At 40.9% G+C, this 23,660-nt stretch overlaps 1 protein-coding gene and 1 pseudogene across 2 annotated transcripts in view; one reads left to right on the forward strand and one right to left on the reverse strand.

The window, feature by feature from the left end:
- LOC131923818 (cation channel sperm-associated auxiliary subunit beta-like) overlaps positions 1–23,660 on the reverse strand; it is a 176,708-nt gene that overhangs the window by 142,879 nt on the left and 10,169 nt on the right. For both annotated transcript variants that reach the window (XM_059279001.1, XM_059279002.1), the window contains exons 3-5: positions 22,742–22,830; positions 16,252–16,392; positions 8,313–8,373 (exon numbers count right to left, since the gene is read on the reverse strand). In XM_059279001.1, the coding sequence (XP_059134984.1) occupies positions 8,313–8,373; positions 16,252–16,392; positions 22,742–22,830 (291 nt within the window). The remainder of the gene's footprint in view (positions 1–8,312; positions 8,374–16,251; positions 16,393–22,741; positions 22,831–23,660) is intronic.
- On the forward strand, positions 8,801–14,127 carry LOC131924539 (chromosome-associated kinesin KIF4A-like; annotated as a pseudogene).

Consider the following 23,660-nt stretch of genomic DNA (forward strand, 5'->3'; position numbering starts at 1 on the left):
TCTCTATAAAAACCCTGGGGCAAAGACAGTCGGGGCCCGTTGGAATAGGTTCCAGGCCCTCTCGAGGCTATCCTTTATTTTCTATCTGTTTATCTCCGCGATATTCTCCGCAATAAATCCTTCTATCTAATATTTCCTGCTGCTCGCACTCAAGAAAACTCTGGGGAACTGTGGGGGTGGTTGGGTAAACGCCCCACAGAATGGCGCCATGAACAGGGACTAAAAGAAAAAAGAAAAAGGGGACTAAAGAAAAAGGGGGGTCTAAAAAAAAAGGGGGGGAACTAAAGACAAATGAACAGGGACTAAAGACAAAGTAATAAGGACTAAAGATAAAGGAAAATAATAGTTTTATTACAGAGTTTTTGGCGAAAGTGCTGAGTTCAGCCCTGCCAGTGGATGAGGCATGCCGGTGTTATGGAAAATATATATTTTTTATATATATTATTGAGAGGCAGGGGTTTTATCCTCGAGAGAAAAGGAAAGCGGACTGGAAGGATGTCCGATGCTGCAGCGAAATTCTCTTCTGTCAAAATTTTCTATCTTCTATCCCTTTCTCAATTTCTATCTGTGAAAAATAAGTATAAGGCATAGGGTAGTAATATAGTGTAGGAAAAACTTAGAAGTGTAAGATTGTGTAGGAGAAAATAAGTAAGGCAACTAGACAGAAAAACTCTTCAATTTTCTAACTTTGGGGGCTATAAACGCAAACTGGGGAAAAAAATCTTTCTTTGGGCTATTTGGGTAGTAAAAAAGCTCTTCTTCGAGCTTATGGGGAAGAATAAGTTTCCTATGGAAGCTTTTGACCTGGGGCAGCTGAAATGCTAAGTCCAAGCGGCAGGAGAAAGTGATTTCTCCCTGAGGCAAAAATGGGAATGTAAAAAGCCAAAAAATTTAAAGTTGGGAAGTTTTGGGAAAAGTTGGTCTTTCTCTTGGGGGGAAAAATCTCTCTTAAACTAAAAGCTTTTCTTAGAAAATTTTTGGGGAAAAAACTCTAAAAAGCCTTCATCTTTCTCAAAAGCTCTTAAACTTAAAAACTAAAGCCTTTAACTTTCTCTCAGAAGGACAAAAATTAGAATCACCTGAAGATATTAGTATGGGGACCATCTGTGATTAGCTCAAAGGGAAAACAACAAACTTAAGACAGCAAAACCTCTAAGTTCTTTCAAGCTTTAAAAATCCTCCCTGCAATGCAGGAGGCAGGGACAAGTTCCTAAAAACCTCTTCTAAGCTCTGTCTCTTCAAGCCAGTAAAAGACAGTGGGTCAGAGTACCCTGAGGGAAACGCTTGGGAGAGTGTGGGTAAAGAGCTACAGAGAGCCCAAAAGGGCGGGAAACTTTACCTGAGAAAAGCAAAAAAGCCAAGCTTTTCAGTTACAGCCGAGCTGAGGCATCAAGGGTTTTGTTTCTGAGTGAGCGTTTCAGAATGAAAAGGTGCTCCTAATCGTCCTAATGCAAAGATCCCCTGAAGCAGTGCAAAATGTTAGCATTGTATCCTCACTTCTGACCAAAAACCCAGAGGCGACTGGCCAGCGTCTCTGAGTTGGGGTGAATTTTGGGGATACTAGGGTTCCTGCAGTGGTAAACTTCCTGGAGCACAGAGCTGAGGCAGGAAGGTGCAGGACCCAGGGGAAGATTGCTAATGAACAACCAAAACTAAAACCAGTGGGAGCAGCACAGTTGTCCACTTTCCTACAAGTCCTGGGTTGGTAGGTCCACAGCTGCAAAAAGAAATCTGAAAAAAGCTTTCCTATCAGAGTAAGGACCTTTCTGGGAAAACAGTAAAGCTGAACTGTGTCTAAAGCAGTTGTGCTGCTGAGTCAGAAAGCTGTCTGGGGAAAGAGCCCAGCCAGGGCAGAACAGAACTAGTACAGCTTTCTTTTCTGTCAGAGAAAGCACCTCTTTGAGAAAAGCTTTGTTTCAACTGACTCCCCTGAGATGAGGGAGTGTAGCCCTGAGGGGTGATTGCCTCTGGAATAAGCTCTGTCCTTGAGCACCCAGACAAGCAAATGCAACCCACTGGGGGACTGGGCCAGGTGAAAGTCTGATAAGGCAAAACACCTGTCCTAATGGGAGTTTAGAAATGGCAAAAACCTCCCTTGTTAGATTTTCAGTCTGTACGCAAACCACACAGACCCAGAAAACAAACGGACAAAAAGCCCCTACCTTCAGTAGCAGGGAAAGCCGCCACTGTAGTGTCGGAAACTGTTTCTGGGGTAGAGGGGATGAACTGAGACCAAACTGGGAACTGTCTGGGAGAAAGACTCTGAAGAAACAGAAGGGACAGATGCCTCCCCAGAAAATGCATGACCTGAAAAAGCTGCTAGAATTTGAGGCAGATTTGGGGGGAGAAAAAAAAAGCCCCTACCTCCAAAAGCAGCTAGCAGAGGTACAGAGCTGCAGACAGATACCTGAAGCTCTGCATCTGGGGTGGGGGAAAGAACAAGCAAAATGAGATAAATCAGTGGGAGAAAATCTCTCCGAAAGAGCTATGGAAAAGCTGTAGTGCATGATCTTGTTTTTCACTGACTGGCTAAGACAAACACAAGCCCCGAGGAAAGTTGCTATCAGAAATTGCCCACCTCAATGTGCGCTAACGAGGCAGGTGCAGTTCTGATTTGGGGGCCAATGTCAATTAAAGGAGAGACACCTGTTAAAGCCAGCTGAGGAGAGACCAGAAACCTCCCAATGTCCCATAATTGAAAATGTAAAATGCCTGTTCAAATCTCCCGTTGCAAAAGCAAAAAACTTTGTTCAAACCTCCCGGGCAAGAATTTGTAAGCAAGTCTGGTAAAAGAGAACCAGTTGACTCTCAGACCCGAAAAGAACTATGGGAAATGACTGATATAAGGGAAATGATATAAAGGACTGATTTAAGGGACTGATACTATTATGGACTGATATAAGGGAAATGCATTCTGGGGAAGGTAGTTTTTCCACTAAAGATGGCGACATTGCCCTGAAACACTTTTGTCAGCTCGAAAATACGTTCATGGTAAACTTAAAATACAGCTTTTAAAAGAATAAGGAGGAAAATCATCTAAGAGTTTAAGTGTCAGTTCCAATGAAACATTGAAAGGATACGGAACTAGGCACTTCGCGGTTTGGGGGTTGGTAAAATGACTTATTTACCCTAATAGCTGTGCAAAGTTTTTACGGTAGTTGGATGACAAAAGCTACCTTTAAGAGCAAACAAGCCACTTTAAAATCCTTAAGACAGCAAGAGAGAGCAGTTTATACACTGAACGTTGTCTTAGATATGAAAAAACTTATGTGAAATTAAAAGTTATTTACCTCTTGAACAAAGAACCTACAATGAGTGATTCCTTTGCAAATCTAATTAAGGGGATAACAAACAGGCATTCAAAAAGAAATGACTGCTTTATAGATGGAAAACAAACTTCAGAAAATCTGTCTTAAAAAAAAAAAACAAAACTTCACCTGAAAGTTCCTTATAAGAAATCAATGCTAAATATCACAGCTGCTAATAACATCAGGAGTTAAAGCTAATAAAATGAAAATGCTAAATCCTGAAATTGCTTTTTCTCAGAGTAAGCTAATGAAGGATATGTTTCATGAAAGAACATCTGTGTTCTTAACTCTTTTGAATAGTAACAGTTTTGGTAAAAATACGGAACTAACAATCCAGTCAAAATGTTTCAACAATTCCAAGATGCTATTCCACAAAAGCAAGCTGCCATGCTTTGTGGGCCATATTAGAGTTCACTCCAATCTTCCTGGTCCTTTAGCTGAGGGTAATGAGAAATGGAAAGATCCCTGATCGGGATTATGGAAGGGTCCCGATCCTGTGTTGATATGGGGCTGAGGACATGTTTGTTTTTTCACAAGAGGGGAATGAAGCTCGGTGGTTATCGGAGTGTTTCCTAAGGAGCGTGGAACTAAGAAAGGTCAGCTCCAATGACGTTTCCATAAAGAAACCAGAATGAAAGTGGCTCGATCAATGTTTCTGAGGTTTTGTCACTGGTTGATGCAAACAGTGAGGAAATAGAGTTCGGAGCTGTGCCACTTTTGGCTTTACTAGCTTTGGAAAAATACTTTATATCACCTAATAGCTGTGCGGTATTTGGCAAAGACCTTACAGCAGCTAAATATGGTAATTTCACCCTCAGTATGAAATGAAGTTTTTTCGGTAGAGCAAACCAAGAGTACTGCTATAATAGAAATGTTTGTCTGAATTGAAGTACTTAGGGGAACTATTATGAATTTGGGTGAAGGGACAGCCTCTAGTTAAAAACCATCTACCGCTGACAGTGCATCTCTGCCGGTCCGGAACGGCTGAGAGAACTGGCAACTTTGGAGTGTGGCGTCATCCTGGGAAGGTTACAGTCCCCTAGCAACAACTATCACAATTCTATAACAACAACACTCACTAAATCCCAGTGCTTTATAGCAAAGCTGACTATAAACTCTAAACTTTGGAAATGATGTATGTACTTCCTGTCTAGTTAAGAATCTTTCTAATAGAGATAGTGATAATAAATAAGAGTAAGAAATAGAAAAAGATGAAAATAAGATATGTAAGTTTATAAAAATTCTCTTGTTAGATCTGTGTTAAAAAATCTTTAGGTGTTTGCTGAGTTAAATATATGCTAATGGTAGCCCTATATAAGTTTGTAAAATAGATCTATAGATCCTTTAAGAATATAAGCTTGCAAGAAGTATCTAAGGTAGTCTTAAGACATGTAGTGATAAGCTTGTAAGAAGTAAAGATGTTAGCAGTAAATGTAAGTTTAAATAAGAATAAGATGGAATGAATATAAGAAATATATAAGTAATAAGAAATATATTTGCTAAAGTAGTTCTATAGTTTCCTTAAGGAGTATAAATAAGTAGATGTTAATACGTTATATGTGAGTTTGTAAAATGTAGATGTTGAATGTGAGTCTAAATGCTTTGCAAGGCAAAAGGTTATATGTGAGTTTGTAAAGTGTAAATGTTAAGTGTGAGTCTATTTTTAATGTATATGGTGAAAGAACCTGAGACATACAGAAGTTAGTGTCCTAGTAGACTGCAAAGCAGGCAGTCTGAGCGGTTTTTCAAAAGCTCCAAAAGTCGCTAAGAAGCTAAGAATGGCGGACGCCAGAACTAGCACAAGGCATCCGCAGCTGAGATTCATGGAAAATCAACGCAACACAGAAAAACCTGAGCTAACATCAAAAACGGTGCGGTTTAGAATACTACTGTACCTAAAAAGGTCTCTGTCTGTGAGAACAAAAGTTGCAGAGACGCTTGTTTGAAGTAAAATTGTTAACGGCAAAAAGTTTTGGTTGAAAAACGTCTCTTCATATTGTGAAGTGAAAGCCTAATACCAGAATTTATTTGTTTGAACTTTTTGAACTTAAAATGAGATAAAACTACAAAAAGATTTCGGTTATGGATTTCTTCATATTTGGAAGGCTCGTACCAGAATTTATCATGTGAATTTTGGGACTTAAGAAATGAAATGAACAGTAGAGATTTCATTGCAATGGGACAATTTTGAGTTTATTCATAGTAATGACCTAGAACTGTTTGCTGGAATTGGGTTAAAAATGGAACTGTTTAAATGAAGAAATTTATTTCTACCTAGAATCAAGATGCAGTTTTGTGTATGCATATATGCTTTATTAACTGGTGATTCATGAATATGTAAAATGGAATTACTTATGGAACTGGTTTGTGTTACAAACGGAACTGTTTAAACAGAAGTTTGGGTTTTCTAACTAGGCTTGAGATTTTGCTTAAATTATAAAGAAAAGGGGGAGAGTTAATATTCCTTAGTCTAATTTCAAAAGTTGTTTGAGTGGATTAATGTCATGTTATTGTTAGTAAGAAATGCAAATGGGGTATATTAAGAGACTACTTTTAAAGTATAAAGAGTTTTATTAAACTGCTTTTGGATGTTTTGCTAAGTTTTCAAAGTGTTAATGGTTAGATTGAGAAGACTGCTTTTCAATATGGGTTTGTAGGAATTGTATGAGTTTCTTCTAACTAGGTTTGAGGTTTTCTTTAAAAAATTATAAAGAAAAGGAGGAGCTATGAGATTGAATTATGTTTGCAGAACCCTATTGATATTAATGCACCCTGGTTTTGTGGAGTTAAGGAAATATTTAAGTTTGATGTGAATACATCGAAGTTTTTCCTATGTTAACAAGAAAATTCAAATGATTGAGTTAAAGTTGTAAGACGGAGAAAATTGTTAACTATATATAGCACCATATATGCTAATTCAAATGGTTCTGTTAAGAGTTTGCTTTGAGTTGTAAGACAGAGAATTGTGGCTATGTATAGCAATGTTTATGTTAACCTGTTAATGGTAATGATGAAGCTAAGGGATTCTTTAAGTTTGTAGTTGCCTTAAGAGTTTTTGGCTTAGAAAGGGCTTGAGGCAGCTAAGACTGCTGTAGTCACCTTGGACCTAATTCAAAAGAGAAATGCCATCTATATCATCCTCTACTCCCATACTGGGAGGTGTAACAGCTATGGAGATTGCTGTAAGCCATTGTTATTTTTTTATATATTAAGAAAGGGGGACCTGTGGGAGCCCGTTCTCGGGTTCCTTGTGGCTTTACCCAGCAGGTCCTCATAGAGGATGATTAGACCACGGGCCTGAGTGCAGGTGTCTGAGATGGTCTGCTGTGCTGTGCTGGGGGAGGAGGTCTTTTGCTCCACCCCTTGGCGTCTCTATAAAAACCCTGGGGCAGAGACAGTCGGGGCCCGTTGGAATAGGTTCCAGGCCCTCTCGAGGCTATCCTTTATTTTCTATCTGTTTATCTCCGCGATATTCTCCGCAATAAATCCTTCTATCTAATATTTCCTGCTGCTCGCACTCAAGAAAACTCTGGGGAACTGTAGGGGTGGTTGGGTAAACGCCCCACACACAACCCCTACACCTAAGGCTCAGAGAACATTGTGGAACCACTGGTATGGTGATGGAAAGATTGTGAGAGCTAGTGAGGACCAGGATGTTACTTGCAAGATTGCATCTTCTATATGACAGGAAAGATGCACTCATGAAATCTCAAATATATGGTTGCCAAAACAAATCTGAATAATAAATAACAGCACCAGTCCACATGACAACTTTTGAAGGGAGAATTATGTTCCATCCCTAGATGAATGGCTATAGACAATTATGATGGCTGAAGCAGGGAGATGTTGAAATAAAAAAATGAAATAAAAAATCAATATTTTTTATTTTCTATAGGCAGAATTAATTCAGTATTTATTTTGCATATATCATAAGAGTCCCACCATTTTTCACACATGGGAGTATATCCCACGACTGAAAAGGTATTAATTTGGTCCACTAGCTCAATATTCTCAACTCTGGAATTTGATATTCCTCTTCCTCTCCCTCTGGGTATTTATAGCAGTATGTGATGTTATACTTCCACACACCACTTATAAGTAGATTCCATAACAAAATAATACATCACATATTACATCCTGTAACATTTTCAGGTTAATTCCATTTTAGTAAAATGTATCAAGGCCCAATTTTCCCAGTATTACAATTTCCAACTTCTAGAAAATGGGTTTGTTTTAAATAAAGGATGGTATAAAAATACATACTGCTATATAATACAAACATGTTAGCCCAGTCAACTTGTAAGACTGCCAGAGAAAATGCCCAGTTAAATTTGAATTTTAGATAAACCACAAATAATTATCAGTATGTCACACACATTATATGAGGCATTTATATGATGTTGTATGGAACATTCCTCCCAATTATAATGTTCTCTCCAAATCAAAACATTTCCTCAAGGGGGCAGGCCTTGGCTCACCAGTTTCAGTAGGTAAACCAAAGGGTACAAATCCAGAACAGAATTGTGGAAGATTCTTCGTGCCTCCACCCAACTATGTAAGGGGGAGTAAACATTTGCAGAGGGTAGAGATTGACTAGACATCCCAGGAAAGAAAGATGTCCTGACTGTGGAGCTGCAGCAAGCTAGTAGAAAGCTACAGGGCTGCAGGTTTGGGGAGTCACAACCCAAGTTATGATGAGCTTTCTGGTGATGCAGCCACACTTGAGTTATCCCTGTTCCTCATGAGGAACCCCTCATAACTTGTTTAGGAAGCCCCTGAAAAAACTCAATGGTTCCCCAAAATGGACACTGGTACAATAGTTACTTTGGTCTGCTGCTGGCTCCCTTTCTGGGGTGAGTAGACACGTGTGTTGCATCTCCCCAGGAAATGTCTGTCAACAACACATGAGATAAGGTGTAATTTATTACATGAAGTCAATGCTTTTATTTGCTAAATTTGCAATACAGACCCATGAGTACAAGAATTACTTCAGATGCCTCTTACCTGTGTTTACTGTGATGCTTTCTCTAGGAATATCAATGAACCAGAGAGCCCGATTGTTGAACTTGAAGAAAGAAGAAATCAGCATACATTATTTTACAACATTAATAACAACACTTACTTTGGCATCCTGCCCAATAATTTAAAAATTAAATTAGTCAAAAATATCCAAATATATATACATAAGGTCCACTTATAGATAAAGGGTTTTCAATAGCAAATTTCACTCTTAGGGATTATTCCCATGTTACACTCACATATGAGTAAAATAATACACACACACACACACACACACACACACACACACACACACACATTGCATCATTGTTTGTAATAGCATATTGTTGGCATTGATAGTAAGAGATATATATATTCACATGTTAGAACAGCCCAGGAAGCACAAAGCTGAATCATTACAGAGTCAAGGCATGGGGCTAGCAAAACATTTGGAAATTTAAAATGGAAATGCCAGGAACAGGAGAGCATTAAGAATGGGGAGCTTTAAAATTCACATGTCTAAATCCTCCTGCTACACCAGTGTAGAAAACACTCCCAGAACAGCTTTAAAAAGAAAAGTAAGAGGGTCGGGGAGCCATGACAGATTTCTAATAGCCCTGTCAGGGGTCAGGCTTTAGTTTCAGTTTACTGAAGTTGAACAAACAGTTCTCAGGAAGACCACAACTCAGGGGCAACCAATCAACAGGCACCCCACAGCCATCTGCTAGCTAAAGATGGCTCTCCCTAGTCTGTTGCTGGAAAGTCCCTAACCACTGAAGCCACCCACCAATCAGCCCCCAGAATAATCTTTTCTCCACCAATCATCCCCCAGACTAATTTCTCCTCCCAGAAATTCCCCTAGCCCTGCTTAAAAGGAGCTGACAAGCTTCTCTTGGTGTCACCAATTGCTACTTTGTCAGATGATCAGCCCCCAACATGTTGGTAATTTTAATAAATGCTCTTGTTGATTGCATGTGTGAGTGGTGGTCTTTTATGAGATTTCTCATGGAACCTAACAAAAAGCAATGGAAGAAAAAAACTAGCAGCATATTAACCATCAGAACTACAGGTAAGACAGTTTGCAGGTTTTTTCTTTTTTACCAAAGAAATTATCTGCTTTAGACTAACAGTAAAAATTGCATTTCTTAGAAGAATGAACCAGAATCCAGAGTTGCCAAATGCTGCCTTCCATATCCAGTTTTTAACCAAAACAATGACAATAGGGGAGAAAAAGGCAAATTTAACTGATTGAGAGGGCCAGCCAGATATCATGACAGCCTGCCATAATAACTCAATTAGGAACTAGGTCTCAGTTCTTGCTTCTTGGAACTGAGGAGGTAGTTTCTGAGCAAGAGCCATGAACAAAGGACAATCAATCTTCAACACCTCTGACAGCAGGGATGAGGGAGATAGTACATACCAGGCCTGAGCCAGCCCCAACAGTCAACACATAATAGGCAAGCCGGCCTCTGCAGTCAATAGCTCAAGGTAATAACCAAATAAGGACAAAGCCTAGGACTCATTCAGGCTTGCCCCCAAAAGGAAAAGCTGTAGCCTTAACCAGCCTGTGACTGGCCCTAGCCCATTAGAACATAGTACTATGATTGCCACTTGCTTAAGCCAATCATATCTGAGATGACCTAATTGCCCTAGGAACTCCCCTTGGTTGGGCTTAAAAGAAGCCTGGGAGCTTCTCTTGGGGTCATTGCCATTTTGCCTTTGAGTAGGATGGACGGCCCCAGCATGCTGGAAAATAAATGGTCTTGCTGATTGCATATGTGGATGGTGGTCTTTTGTGGGACTTCTCTAGGACCCTAACACTGATATTATGGGGGCAAATATAGAGTCAGTTGACTCAATTTAGCTAACAGGTAATGGATTGTAGGGAAATGGGGCTAGCTAAAGAAACCCACCTACACCTTGGATCCCAGAACCAGTGAAAGAAACACACCCTGGATCTGAGACCCAAGACAGTGAAAAAAATTACTTTATCCCTGAACCCATAACCAAAGGAGCATGCCTTGACTCTGAAACCAGTACCAAAGAAACATACTTTGTCCCTAGAATCACAGCCAGTGAAAGAAATATGCTGAACTTAATCATCTGAAGTATCAGGTTCAACAGCTACAAGTCTTGCTGCTCCAGGCCCAGGGAAGTAGTCTGCCTGGATTTATAAACATAGAACCAAAAGAGACCCTCCAATCTCTGATGTAAAAGAAGTAGTCCCTGGTAGAAGAGAATGAAAATTTAAGTCACGTTCTGAACAAGGCAGCTGGTCAGAGAGTGCAGATGTTGGAAAGGATCATTGCTACAGAGCAAGCAAATGAGAAAAGTAACACCAAGCTACAAGAGCTCAGGCATCATGCAGCCTGTAAACTGGATCTTCAAAAGCTATAGAGACTTTGGAAAACCAGAAATTAATAGAAAATGTAGAGCTAATTTGCAGTCTGCAACAAGTTATTATTTGTATGTCGGATGAAACCATTGCTTTTGTAGCTGCAGCCACAGAATCGGCAATGGAACTAGAGGTCAAGTTACCATCAGTCCAGAGACTAGTAGGTCTTCTGATGCATTCACCACACAGCACACTCTACATCAATGCTGCAGGCTGCAGGAATATATCCTAAGAACTCAGCTGGTTATGGCAAAGTCACTACAGGGAATTCCTTCAGAGGAATCCAAATCCCAAGGAGTTTTTGGTGTTACTTGGCTTGTTATATATCAGCTGTATTCTGTTATGAAGATCATGTGTGCCTTCATAGTTTTCCCAATTGACTTTTCCCTAAGAAGGGCTAACAGTGTGGACTGATCACTCTCTGGACATACACATTCCAGGTATTTGGAGAACAGCCTCGGGAAAGGCTTTCTCTGGAATCAGATATCTCCCTTAGCCACTTTCAAGTACTACAGGAAATACCACCCAGGTAGGGGCCCAACTTCCAAGGATAACAATGATAACAGCCCTTGTGCAAGTCTCCTGACTTAAATTCCACAAGGAGACACCACCCAGGGGGGTGCCCAACTTCCCAGGACTAACCATGATAGCAGCCCACATGCAAGTCTCCTGACTTAAGGTAAATTCCACAAGGAGACACCGCCTAGGAGAAGTGGACATTAAGTAATAGCTTTACACAATTTAGCTCGGACCCTCCCTTTATATACCGGGACTTCCAGGGCACAGGACGGAGAAGAGGAAAGAGAATGGAAGAACTAGATGGGGAAGAACTTGAGAGGAACAAACTGAGATGGGGAAGAATTAGATTGAAGGGCTAGAAGAGAGGACTAGAGGAATGAGATAGAAGATGAGGAAGAGCCAGATGGGGAAGAACAAGATGAGGAAGACCCAGATGAGAGAGAAGGAGATGGGAGAGGAGCTGATAGGGGAAAGAACTAGATAGATGAGAACCTAGAAGGGACAGAACTAGATGAAGGAATTAAGATAGAACCTAGAGGGGACAGTAGATAAATATAGAGAGAAATCAGGCAAGAAAGGAGCTAGACATGAGAGCAGAATAGAAGCTGTGTAGAGAGAGAAATATCACAGAAGAATAAAGTGTATGAACTAAGGAGTTTTGTGTACATAGATTCATTTCTTTTCATCAAAGATTAATTATCAGCTGGTTGTAGATTCTTCCCGGACCCTGGGAGGGGACTATCGAGGGGCTGGACCCCCATAGTCCCCGATACATCAAGTTCAGATATCTAAGGAACTCTGCTGAGTTTAATAAAGCTCTTGCACTGAAAGAGGCCCTAGCTAGGAAGATAACTTTCAGTGGTGGCCAACAACAGCCCATTCAGTGCCAGTATGAGGCGAAAATCAAAAGTCTAGAATCAGAAGTCAACAGTCTGTAGAAGGAAAAGGAACAATTGCTTCTGGAACTTCAGGCAGCCAAGAAGGATGTCAACCAGGCCAAGTTGAATGAGCAACACAACAAATGTCTACAAGAGCTGGAGACTCAAATAGCTGATTTGAGGAAGAAACTAAATGAACAGTTCAAGCTTCTGAAACTGAAAGAGTCCACTGAGAAGACTGTCTCCAAACTGACTCTGGAGATACAGATGATGAAAACCCAGCGAGTACAGTTAATGCATCAAATGAAGGAAGATGCTGAGAAGTCTAGACAGTGGAAGAAACAAAAGGACAAAGAAGTAATCCAGTTAAAAGAACAAGACCATAAAAGGTGATACGAGCTGCTCAGACTTGGAAGAGACTTCCAGAAACAGTCCAATGTGCTCAGGAGGAAAACTGAAGAGGTAGCAGCTGCCAACAAGCGCCTCAAAGATGCCCTCCAAAAGCAATGGGAAGCTGCAGATAAACTGAAAGAAACTCAGAGCCATGGAACAGAAGGCACAGAAGCACGAGTGAAGAACTGGCTTAGAAATGAAATTGAAGTTATGGTCAGTACTGAAGAAGTCAAACACCATCTGAATGACCTTCCTGAAGAGTGAAAGATCCTAGCCCTGGATGTAGGTCAACTTAAAGAAAACAAGGAACCAGGGGAGAACCCACCCCCTACGCTCCAGAGGAGCACATTTGCTAGAGATGAAGTATGTGGTCATGCTTCAGAGGATTCTATTACAAAGCAGATTAAAAGCCTAGAGTCTGAAATGGAACTCAGGAGTGCTCAGATTGCTGACCTACAGCAAAAGCTCCTGGATGCAGAAAGTGAAGACAGGTCAAAACGACATTGGGAGAATATCGATACTATTCTGGAAGCCAAATGTGCCCTAATATATTTGGTTGGAGAGCTGGTATCCTCCAAAATATGGGTCATCAAAGCTTGAAAACAACCTGAAACAGAGCCAGGCTCGTTATTCTAAAATGCAGAAGGTGCTGGTTGAGGAGCAGAGTCATGTTGTGGTAGAGACAGAATGGAAAGCTGATTTGCTCAAGGTTGAGCAAATGCACCAAGAGAAGATGCTCTACTTTCTCAGTCAACTGCAGCAAAGACAAAGAGCAGAGAAGCAGCTGGAGGTGTCGATCAGTGGAAAGGAGCAGCAGCTGCTGAACACACTGCAGAATCAGGAGGAACAGTTTAGGAAAATGCAAGAAGTATGTGAGCAAAATCAGCAGCTTTTGCAAGAGAATGAAACCATCAGACAGCAACTTAGCATCTTTCAAGGTGCCAAAGGCCACAAATCTCATCTTCCTAAGGAAGACCTTTCATCTCCAGATTCTTCATTTGACTACATTCCACCTCTACCCAAACCATCCCGTGTTGGAGACAAGTTCCTGGAACAGAGCACAGACATTGAGTATCTAATATATCTTTCAAAGCATTCTGTAAATGAGTCTGAAGAAGGTGATGCCAATGATGAGGAGTTGAAACCAAGGAAACAGTCTAAGGTGTCCAGGAAGACCATCGAAGGGTGTTCCTGCAGAGGATGGTATAGGAACAAACACTAATGGGTGCAGGAAACAAGGGTTGGACTGCAGTGTGGCCTGTGGATGTGACCCCAGAAAGTGCTGGAACTGCCAGCAAGAACAAAATAGCTTGGGCACTATTGAGTGGAACCAGGATTCTGAAAGCTCCTTCAAAGTGGAGCATCCTACAGAGGTGACCCCAAACTGAGCTTCTTCAACCCTGTCTGTGCCACACCCAATACTAAGATCCTAAAAGGGATGAACAATATGGATGGGGTTCTGTCAAGGAAAACTGCTCTTGCCATTTCTTCAGATCTCCCAGACATAAAACATAGAGCAACAGAATCCCAAGAAAATAAGGCTGCAGGGAAGATGAAGAAATGAGCTCTGGCCAGCAATAGCAGCTTCTCAATGTTGTCTGCTCACATAGATGGGGCTGAGGTCTTCTTCTCTTGAACCTATCTCAGCTTGAAGGAGAAGCCTGTTCCAGATGGAGGCTGGGCTCAAGTCCTTCACCCCACCTCAGGAATTGGCCTGAGATCATTCCTGTCCTGACTGTGTCTGTAATTTAAATATTTTAACAGGACGCCCAAATTGTTTTCATTTTCCAATGTTAAATATATCAACCGTAGCTATTCCAAAATGAGTCTTATATATTGTAGTATACAAAAATGGATGACAAAGTTTTCAATGTGCAAAAAGGGAAGCAAATGCTATAGAATCCTGGAACAAATATAGGGGTAAACCTGTAAGATCTTGGATCAGGAAATGGTTTTTCTACACATGACACAAAATGCACAAGTCACAAAACTTTTAAGTTGTAGAGTAGAAGAAAATATTTGCAAATCACCTATCTTATAAGCGAGCTGTACCTGGAATATATAAATAACTTTGATAATTTATCAATGTAAACAGAAGCCCCAATAACAGTGGGCAAGGAATTGGAATAACCATTTCCCCTAAGAAGAATTTCAATTGACTAATAAGCCCAAGAAGTGATAGACAGCATTAAAGACATGCAAATCAAAACCATGATGAGGTAGCATTTTATATATTCTTGGAGATTATAGTAAACATTGGTGAGGATGTAGACAAATTGTGACCAAGTATTCAGGGATAGGAAAAGAAAAGAGTACTACTACCTTGGAAAACAGTTCCTCACCATATAATCCAACAATTCCATTCCTGGCTATGTATCCCAAATAAATGAAAACCTATTTCCACAAAAAAGAACCATATACAGCAGCAGCAGTTATAAGAGCCACAGATAGAAAGTAGTCCAATATTCACCTTCTGAAGGATAAGCAAAATGTGCTAGGTCTATAGTAGAGTATTATTTACCCATAGAAAGAACAAAGCATTGACATTTCCCATGCTGTGCATGGAACTTGAGCACACTATGAAAACTGAAGTAGGTGGCTACCAATACTAAGTATTGTATTTTATTTATATGGACTATGAAGAATTAGAAAATCTATGGAGAGGGAGAGAGAACACGAGCAGAATAGTGGTTGCTTAGGGCTGAAAACTGGAAGAAGTGTGAGGAGTGACAGTTAATGACTTCATGTTGTCTTTCAAGATGATGAAATGTTCTGGAATTATATACTAGTGAGCCTGTACAACTCTGAATATACTAAAAACCAATGAACTATATATAGACTTTCAGTGGGTGAGTTGAATGGTATGTGAATTTATCTTAATAAATTGGTTTAAAATTAAGGTACAATTTTTGCAGATGGTAGAGATCAACTCTAGTTCACTGCCATTTGACTGCCACTGAAAATGCTGGAAGAAATCGAAGCTAGCAGAAATGATGTCAGATCTTCAGAAGCAACAGAAATATTAATTACTTCAAATGCATTTCTTCTAAGTGATTTATTTTTTAAAGGGGGTGGGGAGAAAGGATTTTGCTCTGTATTCCAGGATGGCCTTGAACTTACAGCAATCCTCATGTCTCTACCTACCGAATGCTGGAATTATAGGCATGTGCCATTATCATCATCACCATCACCACCACCATCATCATTTTCTTTTTTAATGTGTTCTAGGTACTTGAAAAAATATATGACTTCTTAATTAACAACTTATACTGTATTTGTAGGCAGATTTTTCTGTCCTGCCTGCCAGTTCCCAAAACCACCCAGAGACTTCATATTAATTACGAAGCTAGCTTAGCTGATAGCTTAGGCTTGTTTCTAACTAGTTTTTATAATTTAAATTAACTCATAAAAAATCTTTTAGTCTACATTCTTTTATGTAGTTTGGTTACCTTTACTTTGTAAAGCCCATGCTGCTTGCTCTGCATCCCTGACATCTCCTTGCAACTCGACCCTTCTCTTCCCAGCATCATTTCTGCCCCAATATCCTGCCAAGCTATAGCCATTTAGATTTTTATTAAACCAGTCACAGTAACATATCTTCACACAGTGTAAATGAATATTCCATAACGTGTATTATTGGATTTAAAACATCTATAGAGATACAACATTACTTAATTTCCAACTTGTAAAAAGATATCCAATAAGTGAGAATATGCTTCTTCTCATTAACATAACATAGTATAAAATAAAGCATAATTACCAGAGATAAGTTAAAGTGGAAGTCTTCATGGTATGTACTGTTAGAGATTATCAGTTTGGGAGCAAGGCCTCCTGATGTAAATACACTCAAATAAGCCCTTGAAGTATCTTCGCTTTTACTTCGAAAGAAACAGTAGACTTTCTTTAGGGAAGAAAGAAATACAACAAGTAATGAGAAATTGATATGGAGAAGCATATTACATTATTAGTGAGGAAAAGTTTGAGAAAAATAATTGCTGATAAGAAATTTCTATCTTTAATAATTACCATCTCCAGTGAGGAAAACCTATTTTTATAAGCATGTCCTTGGAACTCAGTAACCTATCTAGTCTCCTAAGGTTTTTCAATTCATCCTTATGAGAGTGTTTTAGTCATAAAAATGGTAAGTTTATATTTTTCATAACTATAAAATGAAAACCAACTAGTCTCACATGTAGAAAATACGATTTTATTAAAAGTATTGTTTTGTGACTAAATTGAAAAGGATTTAAATTTATTGTCCACTTCCCAGTTTTAAAAGGAACATGGAGAGCAGGCAGAGATGGACATACACATGCCTGCTCAGGGCTGTTTGCCTTGGGCAGGGAGAAGAAACTACAGGCCTGAGAGGTGCCATTAAGACCGAGTGGGCAGTGATGGACACACACACACACACACACACACACCTGCCTAAGGTGATTTGCCCTAGACAGGGAGAGAACTACAGGCTCACACAGTGCCTTACTGTGCCAGGCAGTTGAGCACAATTATGGTGAGCAAACACATGGTGGAATATGGGGGAGAAAGAGAGGCTGAATGGTTCCTGTCCGGTGGAGAGACACAGATGTGAAGAGGTGAAGGTGATGAGGAACAGGATACTGTAGGAGTCCTGCTTGCCACCCGGGGCCACAGTAGTGTTGGGTCCTGGACTGCTGCCAAAGGCTATGTTCAGGTTTATGGCCCTGAAGCAGCCAGTCTATGTTGATATCCATAACTCCTGTTACTACCAAAGGCCCTGAGGTTGCCCAAGGTCTGGAACACCACCACATATGGCCATCTTTGGGTCTGTAGACCTACCATAGCAAAGGTCTGTGTTGATACACAAGGCACCTTCAAAGGTCATGTGGATGCTGGGGTCTGGGCCCCCATCTGGGGCCATTTTGTTATCTGAGGGCTACCTTGCCACCAGATTGATGCAGATCTGAGTGGCCTGTTAAGCCACCTGGGGCTATGGTGGCATTCAGGCCTGGGTTTTTTGTATAGGACCATATCTAGGTCTGTGGTCCTACTGTAGCTGGGGTCTGTGTTGATGTCTATGGCCCATATTGTCACCAAAGGCCACAAGGATGCCCAGCTTCTGGGCTGCCACCTATGGCCATATTGGGGTCCAAGGGCTGTGTTGCTGCTGAGACCATGTGGACATGAGTGGCCTGTGCTGCCACCAGTGGCTATGTTGTCATTTGGGGCTGAGCTGCTGCTAGGGGCCATGTCTGGGCCCATGGCCCTATTGCAGCCAGGGTCTGCATTGATGTTCATGGCTCTGGTTACTACCAAAGACAGTACAGATGCCTGGGATCTGGGCCAACACGCGAGGCTATGTGGTTTCCTGTGGGTCATGCCGCCACCAGGGCCAAACAGATTAGGTTGGCCTTTGCTGCCACTGGAGACCGTGTTGATGTATGGGCCCAAGATATGGGAGGGGCCATGTCTGGGTCTGCAATCCTAAAGCAGCTGGGGTCTGTGTTGAGGTCACTGAAGGCTATGCCACTGCCTTTGGTCTGAGGTGACACATGGGGCCATGTTGGAGTCTGGGGACCAGGCTGAGGCCAGGTCCATGCCAATCTGAGAGGCCTGCACTGCTACCCAGGGCCATGGTAACATCTAGGTTTAAGCTGGAGCTAATGGCATAACTAGGTCTATGGTTCTGCTGCAGCTGGGGTCTGTGTTGATGTTTCTTGCCTCTGTTACCACAGGGGTCCTTGAGAAGTGTAGGGAAAAGGGCTGGAAAAAGAAACCCACCCTGACCCTAGAGCACAGAACTAGGGAAAGACTGCTCAGATAAGGCCAGTGAAAAAATACAGTTTGGCTCAAATCAGAGCCATCCCTGATCCTGGCTAAGGGACTTGTGAAACCAACAAATCACAGAGCAAGGCAGTAGAATCATGACCCTGGGGCCCAGGACCAGGGAAAGAAACAGCCTGGGTTTGGGACCTGAGCCAGAGAACCCAACTAAGGAAACATGTCCTGACTTTGAAACCAGTACCAAAGAAACAATCTTGGCCCCTAGAATCAGAGTCAGTAAAAGAAATGTGCCCTGGCCTTAGAGGTAGTGTCAAAAAGCCAAGAAAGGCCAGTTAAAGAAACACAGTTTGGCCCTGAAATCAGGGCTATTTCTGTCCCTGGCCCAAAAACTGGTCAATCCCTGGACAGTAAAAAAAACTAACCAATCACTGGTTGACTCCACCCCCAAGACATCCTATATAAACCGCCCTGCCTGGTCAGTTGTGAGCTGTTCTCTCCACCCTGGTAAAGGCAGCTACTCCCCTGGACTCCTCTTTCCCAAATAAATCTCTTTCTCAAAAGAGTTTTGTGTGTGAAGACCTTCATTCACTGGCATAGAGAAGAACCTTGTTGAGACGTCCCATAGTGGACTGAGAAATGGGGAGCTGAACAGAAGATCCTTATTGAGATGTCCCTCAGTGGACAGAGCAAGAGAGAGCTGAAATGTAACACTTTTCTCTGGAGTAGATTGCTACATTTTTGCAATTTCTTAGGCCAGAGAAGCAGAGCTCTGCTAGGAAGCCCCCTTAGGTAGAGGCCGAGCAAAGCTCAGCTGAAGCATCTTTCAAGGAGAGGAGCAGGATTGCTATATCCTGCGGGGAGACCATCCCCCATCACACTTGGTATAGGCTGACTCCCCAACAGTAAGGATACCCTTCCCTGCAGAGATCCTGGCAGCCCCAGGGCTGACTTTCTGGAACAGTCAGGATACCCTTCCTTGCTGAAGCAGTTCCAGGTGTGACTCTCTAGCAGTCAGAAAATTTCCCTTCCAGGGTTGGGCTGCTTCTTTGTAGCCATCAGAGCTGTCCTAACCAGCTCCAGGTGTCCAGGACACCTCCAGAGCAGAGGTGTCCAGGATACCTCACCCATCCAGGTTTGGGCTGCCCCCTTGTAGCTCCAGCCACCAGAGCTGCCCTTAGCAGCTCAAGGTGTTGCCTGACTCCCAGGTAGTCAGGACCCCTTTCCTCAGAGTCGCAAAACTCACATTTTGGTTTCAAAACCTGGGACCAAATCCACAGAGTTACAACAAATTTACTTATAAGAATCATGTGTTGAAACCTGTGTTGAAGTACAAGGGCCCGTGCTGAGCTAGCCCCATCCCTTGCTAGCCTTGGGTAAAGGGACCTTGATTACCCTGGCACTGGAAAGCTGGGCCCACCCCTAATAGGAAAGCCTCCTCCCCACTTCTCCTGACATACACACACTTGGGAAAGCTGCTCCCACCCCTCACCTCGGGTGTAGGAGAGCTAGCTCTACTCCTAAGCTGCAGAGGGTGGTTCCAGCAGCCTAGTCAGAATAACCCGACTACCACCCAGACACACATCCAGGGCTTTGAGTGGACACGCTCCAACATCTACCCCATGTATAATCCCCTGGAGCATGGGAATGGACTAGTCCTATGGAATCATAACTGCAGGATATCTGAGAGGAGTTTTAGTGAGAGTCCAGTATTGATGGAGTATCAGAAGCCAGAGGCCTTGAACCTGACCAACAACACATGACACAATTAACATTTGCAAGTAAAGCTGTTTGGACAAAAGTGTATGATACACAGCAGGTATCAAGGCCACCAAGACAAATGAAGAGTTGATGGAGAGGTGGGAAAGATGGAAGAACAAAGTGGAGTTTGTTTCTTTTGTTTGTTTTTAATTAATATTATTTGCATTTTCATTTTATTTTATTTTTATATATTTATTTTATTTATTTACTACTTTTATCTTATTATTTCTTTTTTTGTTTTCCTTTGGGAGGAGACACTACAAAGGTGAAGGGAGATACCGAGGAACTGAGAAATAAGTGGAATTGGGGTGTATGATGTGAAATTCCCAAAGAATCAATAAAAAGGTGCATTAATAAAAAATTTTTAAAAGGGATGTGGCAATGTCACATCATGAATGCTGAATTGTACTGAAAACCTAAGACAGACATTGAGATTTATCTCTTGTCTCTCCTACTAATTGAGAATACTTTGTCTGGGACTGGCAAGATGGTGTGGCAGTTAGAAGCACTTGCTCTTCATGCAGAAAATTTGGGTTCTGTTCATAGAACACACATGGAGGTCCACAACAGTTTGTCACTACAGTAATGGGAACCAAAACACACACTTCTGACCTCTCTAAGCACCAGGCATGTACATGATACCCATACATGCAGTGAAAACATGCATGCACAGAAAATGAAATAAGTGAATCTTAATTGAAAAGAATATTTTGGGAGCTTCCTAAACTTTAAGTTCTCTACCTTAAAAATTGGGAAATGGCTCAGAGGTACACACTTATAATTCTACTACTCAGAAGGCCAAGGCAGAAGAATACCCAATTCCGGGCTATTCTGAGCTAAGTGGTAGACCCTGTCCTGAATAAATAATGAAAATAAAGGGGGAGACCTTGACAACAACATTAAAAATATCTACCATATGTTGGGCAGAGTAGAAGGTGTTAGGGATATGGAGGAGAATAAACTGACATAATCCCTGCCACTCAAGAATTTACAGTCTAGTGGGGGTTGTCAGGCAGACAATCTGGTTAGATGGATTAGTGGGTGAAGTTATAGATAGATAAAGGGAAAGACAGACCAAAAGAGTAAATATAACATCAATCATAGAATAAAACAGTGAAGGGGGAGTGGGAACACAGGTGTTGAGGAAGTACATCTGATTTAAATTTTTAATTACATTTTATTTGTGTGTGTGTGTGTGTGTGTGTGTGTGTGTGTGTGTGTGTGTGTGTGTATGCATGTATGAGCACGTCTGCCACAGCATGCATGTGGAGGTCAGAGGACAATTTGTGGCTGTCAGTTCTGTCTACCATATAGGCTCTATTAATCAAACCCAGGTCATCAGGCTTGGTGGCAACTGCCTTTACTTACTAGATAGATATCTTACTGATCTGGTCTGGAAAGTCCTATTTTTAATAGAGTCATCAGAGCAAAAGATTTCCCTCAGAAAAGGCCATGCATGAAATTAAATTTCATAATGAACACAGAACACTTTGATTGTACACACAAACACTTTAAAGATGTAAGTAATGATTTAAAACAATGCCAAGGTGACATGTACTTCACTATAACTATGTAAAAATGGGCTAGAATACTAATTTTAAAACTAAAAATGGAAACTAGAGATGGCTCAGTGGTTAAGAGCCTTGTTGCTCTTCCACAGGACCTAGAATCCACATTGTGGCTAACAACTCTGTAATTCCAACAGATTCAATGAACTCTTCTGGATCAGGCATGCATGTATATATGTGCACCTATGTAGTACACATAATGAGATGCAGGCAAAACTTCCAAAAAAATAAAATAAAATAAATAATTTTACAAATAATTTTTTAAATAAAAAACTAAAACCAAAGTGTTAAGCAATCTGGTCCCAGCTTTGTAAGTCTACCTTTCCTTTCCTATAGTACAAAATCACAAACAAAAAGGGCACAGGCTTCTCATGCATTGTTACTTCAAAACCTAAATTAAGTATATATTTTGTATATCAAATAGAATTAGGGACCAAGTTAAAGGAGACTTAAGGATAAATTCTGTGTCTTCCTGGAAAGTTATTCTGTGTTTCTATTGTATTTGTCATCGATTTTTAGATAATCTGTGTTTTTTTTTATTAACATCTGTTTTTGCTAGCAATTGCTACATGGATTTTCAAGTGTGTGTGTGTGTGTGTGTGTGTGTGTGTGTGTGTGTGTGTTGAACTCAAGGCTTTGAGCACAGTAGGTAAGCACTCTCTCACTGAGCCATTATACATGGCCATAGCCCATGATTATTTTAATATTCTGTTTTATTTTATGTTGTTGTTTGATTGCTTAAAAATGCCCCATCTCTTGAACGGAAAGGTCATACTATCACTTACACAAAATGACAACCACAACATGGTCCTTGTTATACAAGAACTATTTCTTAAGGTCATGTGAGGTATGTTTCTCTGACATGCTACTTCTGTGAAACTTCAAAAGAACTAATTAATATCATATCAGTTGAAGATTGTTGCAGCTGGTCTAAAAAAGGGAGGTAGGCATCAATTATTAACAACACTCACAGAGCATGGCTACCCAGGATGCTCAATGGCTAAATGAAATATACCTCCCTATCCAGCTACAGACACAATTCCATAGAATCTCACCTTCCTGTCTGGACAGTAGAAAGCACTTGAGAGACTATAGTGCCATTGCATTTATATCAGGCCTTAAAAAGGCCCAAAGTCTATAATACATACAGTTAGTGGACTTTACCAAACTGTCCATGGAAAGAAACAACTTGATTATTTGATTGTCTGTGGGGACCTCTTCACTGGAACAAGCAAAGTGGTTCTCCTTCTCACCTAAACAACAACAACAAACAGGTCAAGATAGAAGGACTTACATAAAAAGTACCACATTTTTCAAACTGATAAAACATGTTTTTTTTCCTTTCTTTCTTTTTTTTTTTTTATTATTCCTGAGACAGGGTTTCTCTGTGTACCCTCTGCTGTCCTGGAACTCACTTTGTAAATGAGGCTGGCCTTGAACTCAGTAATATGCCAAGTGCTGGGATTGAAAGTGTGTGCCACCACTGCTGGGTGATAAATCACTTTTTAAAGAACAAACATTAATAGCCAGGCAGTGATGGTGCATGCCTTAGCCTTCAGTCCCAGTACTTAAGAAGCCGAGGAAGGTCAGTCTCTGTGAGTTCAAGACAGAAAATCCCTGTCTTGAAAAAGAAAAGAATTATAAATTTAAAGCTGGGTGTGGAGTTGCACATATGCAATTCTAGGTCTCAAGAAATGGACGCAGGAGGATCAACAGTCAGAAGCCATCCTAGGCTACATGAGATTCTGTCTAAATTACCTTCCCATCCTCCACAGAACAGAATTGTAATTTTGAACTCACTGTGTTTAGAGAAAACCCAAACTATGCACTTTTTTTCTTCTTAAAGATATGCTATTAGGAGTCATAAAAGGAGGGGTTGGCGAAAGCATTAAATTATAGTGCAAGGTATGCTAGACCATGATGTCAAGAGTGCAGAAGGTGACAAAAAACAGTTTGTGACTCTCCAGTTCCTCACTCTTGTTATAAGCATAAGTTGATTAAAAACTGGAGCAGAGAAAGTTTTGGTGCTTTTGAGACAGATTTCATAATTTTGTCCTGGATTGTCTTGAACTTGCTATGTTGC

The sequence above is a fragment of the Peromyscus eremicus genome, chromosome 14 (assembly GCF_949786415.1).
Source record: "Peromyscus eremicus chromosome 14, PerEre_H2_v1, whole genome shotgun sequence".
In the NCBI taxonomy this organism is placed as follows: Eukaryota; Metazoa; Chordata; class Mammalia; order Rodentia; family Cricetidae; genus Peromyscus; species Peromyscus eremicus.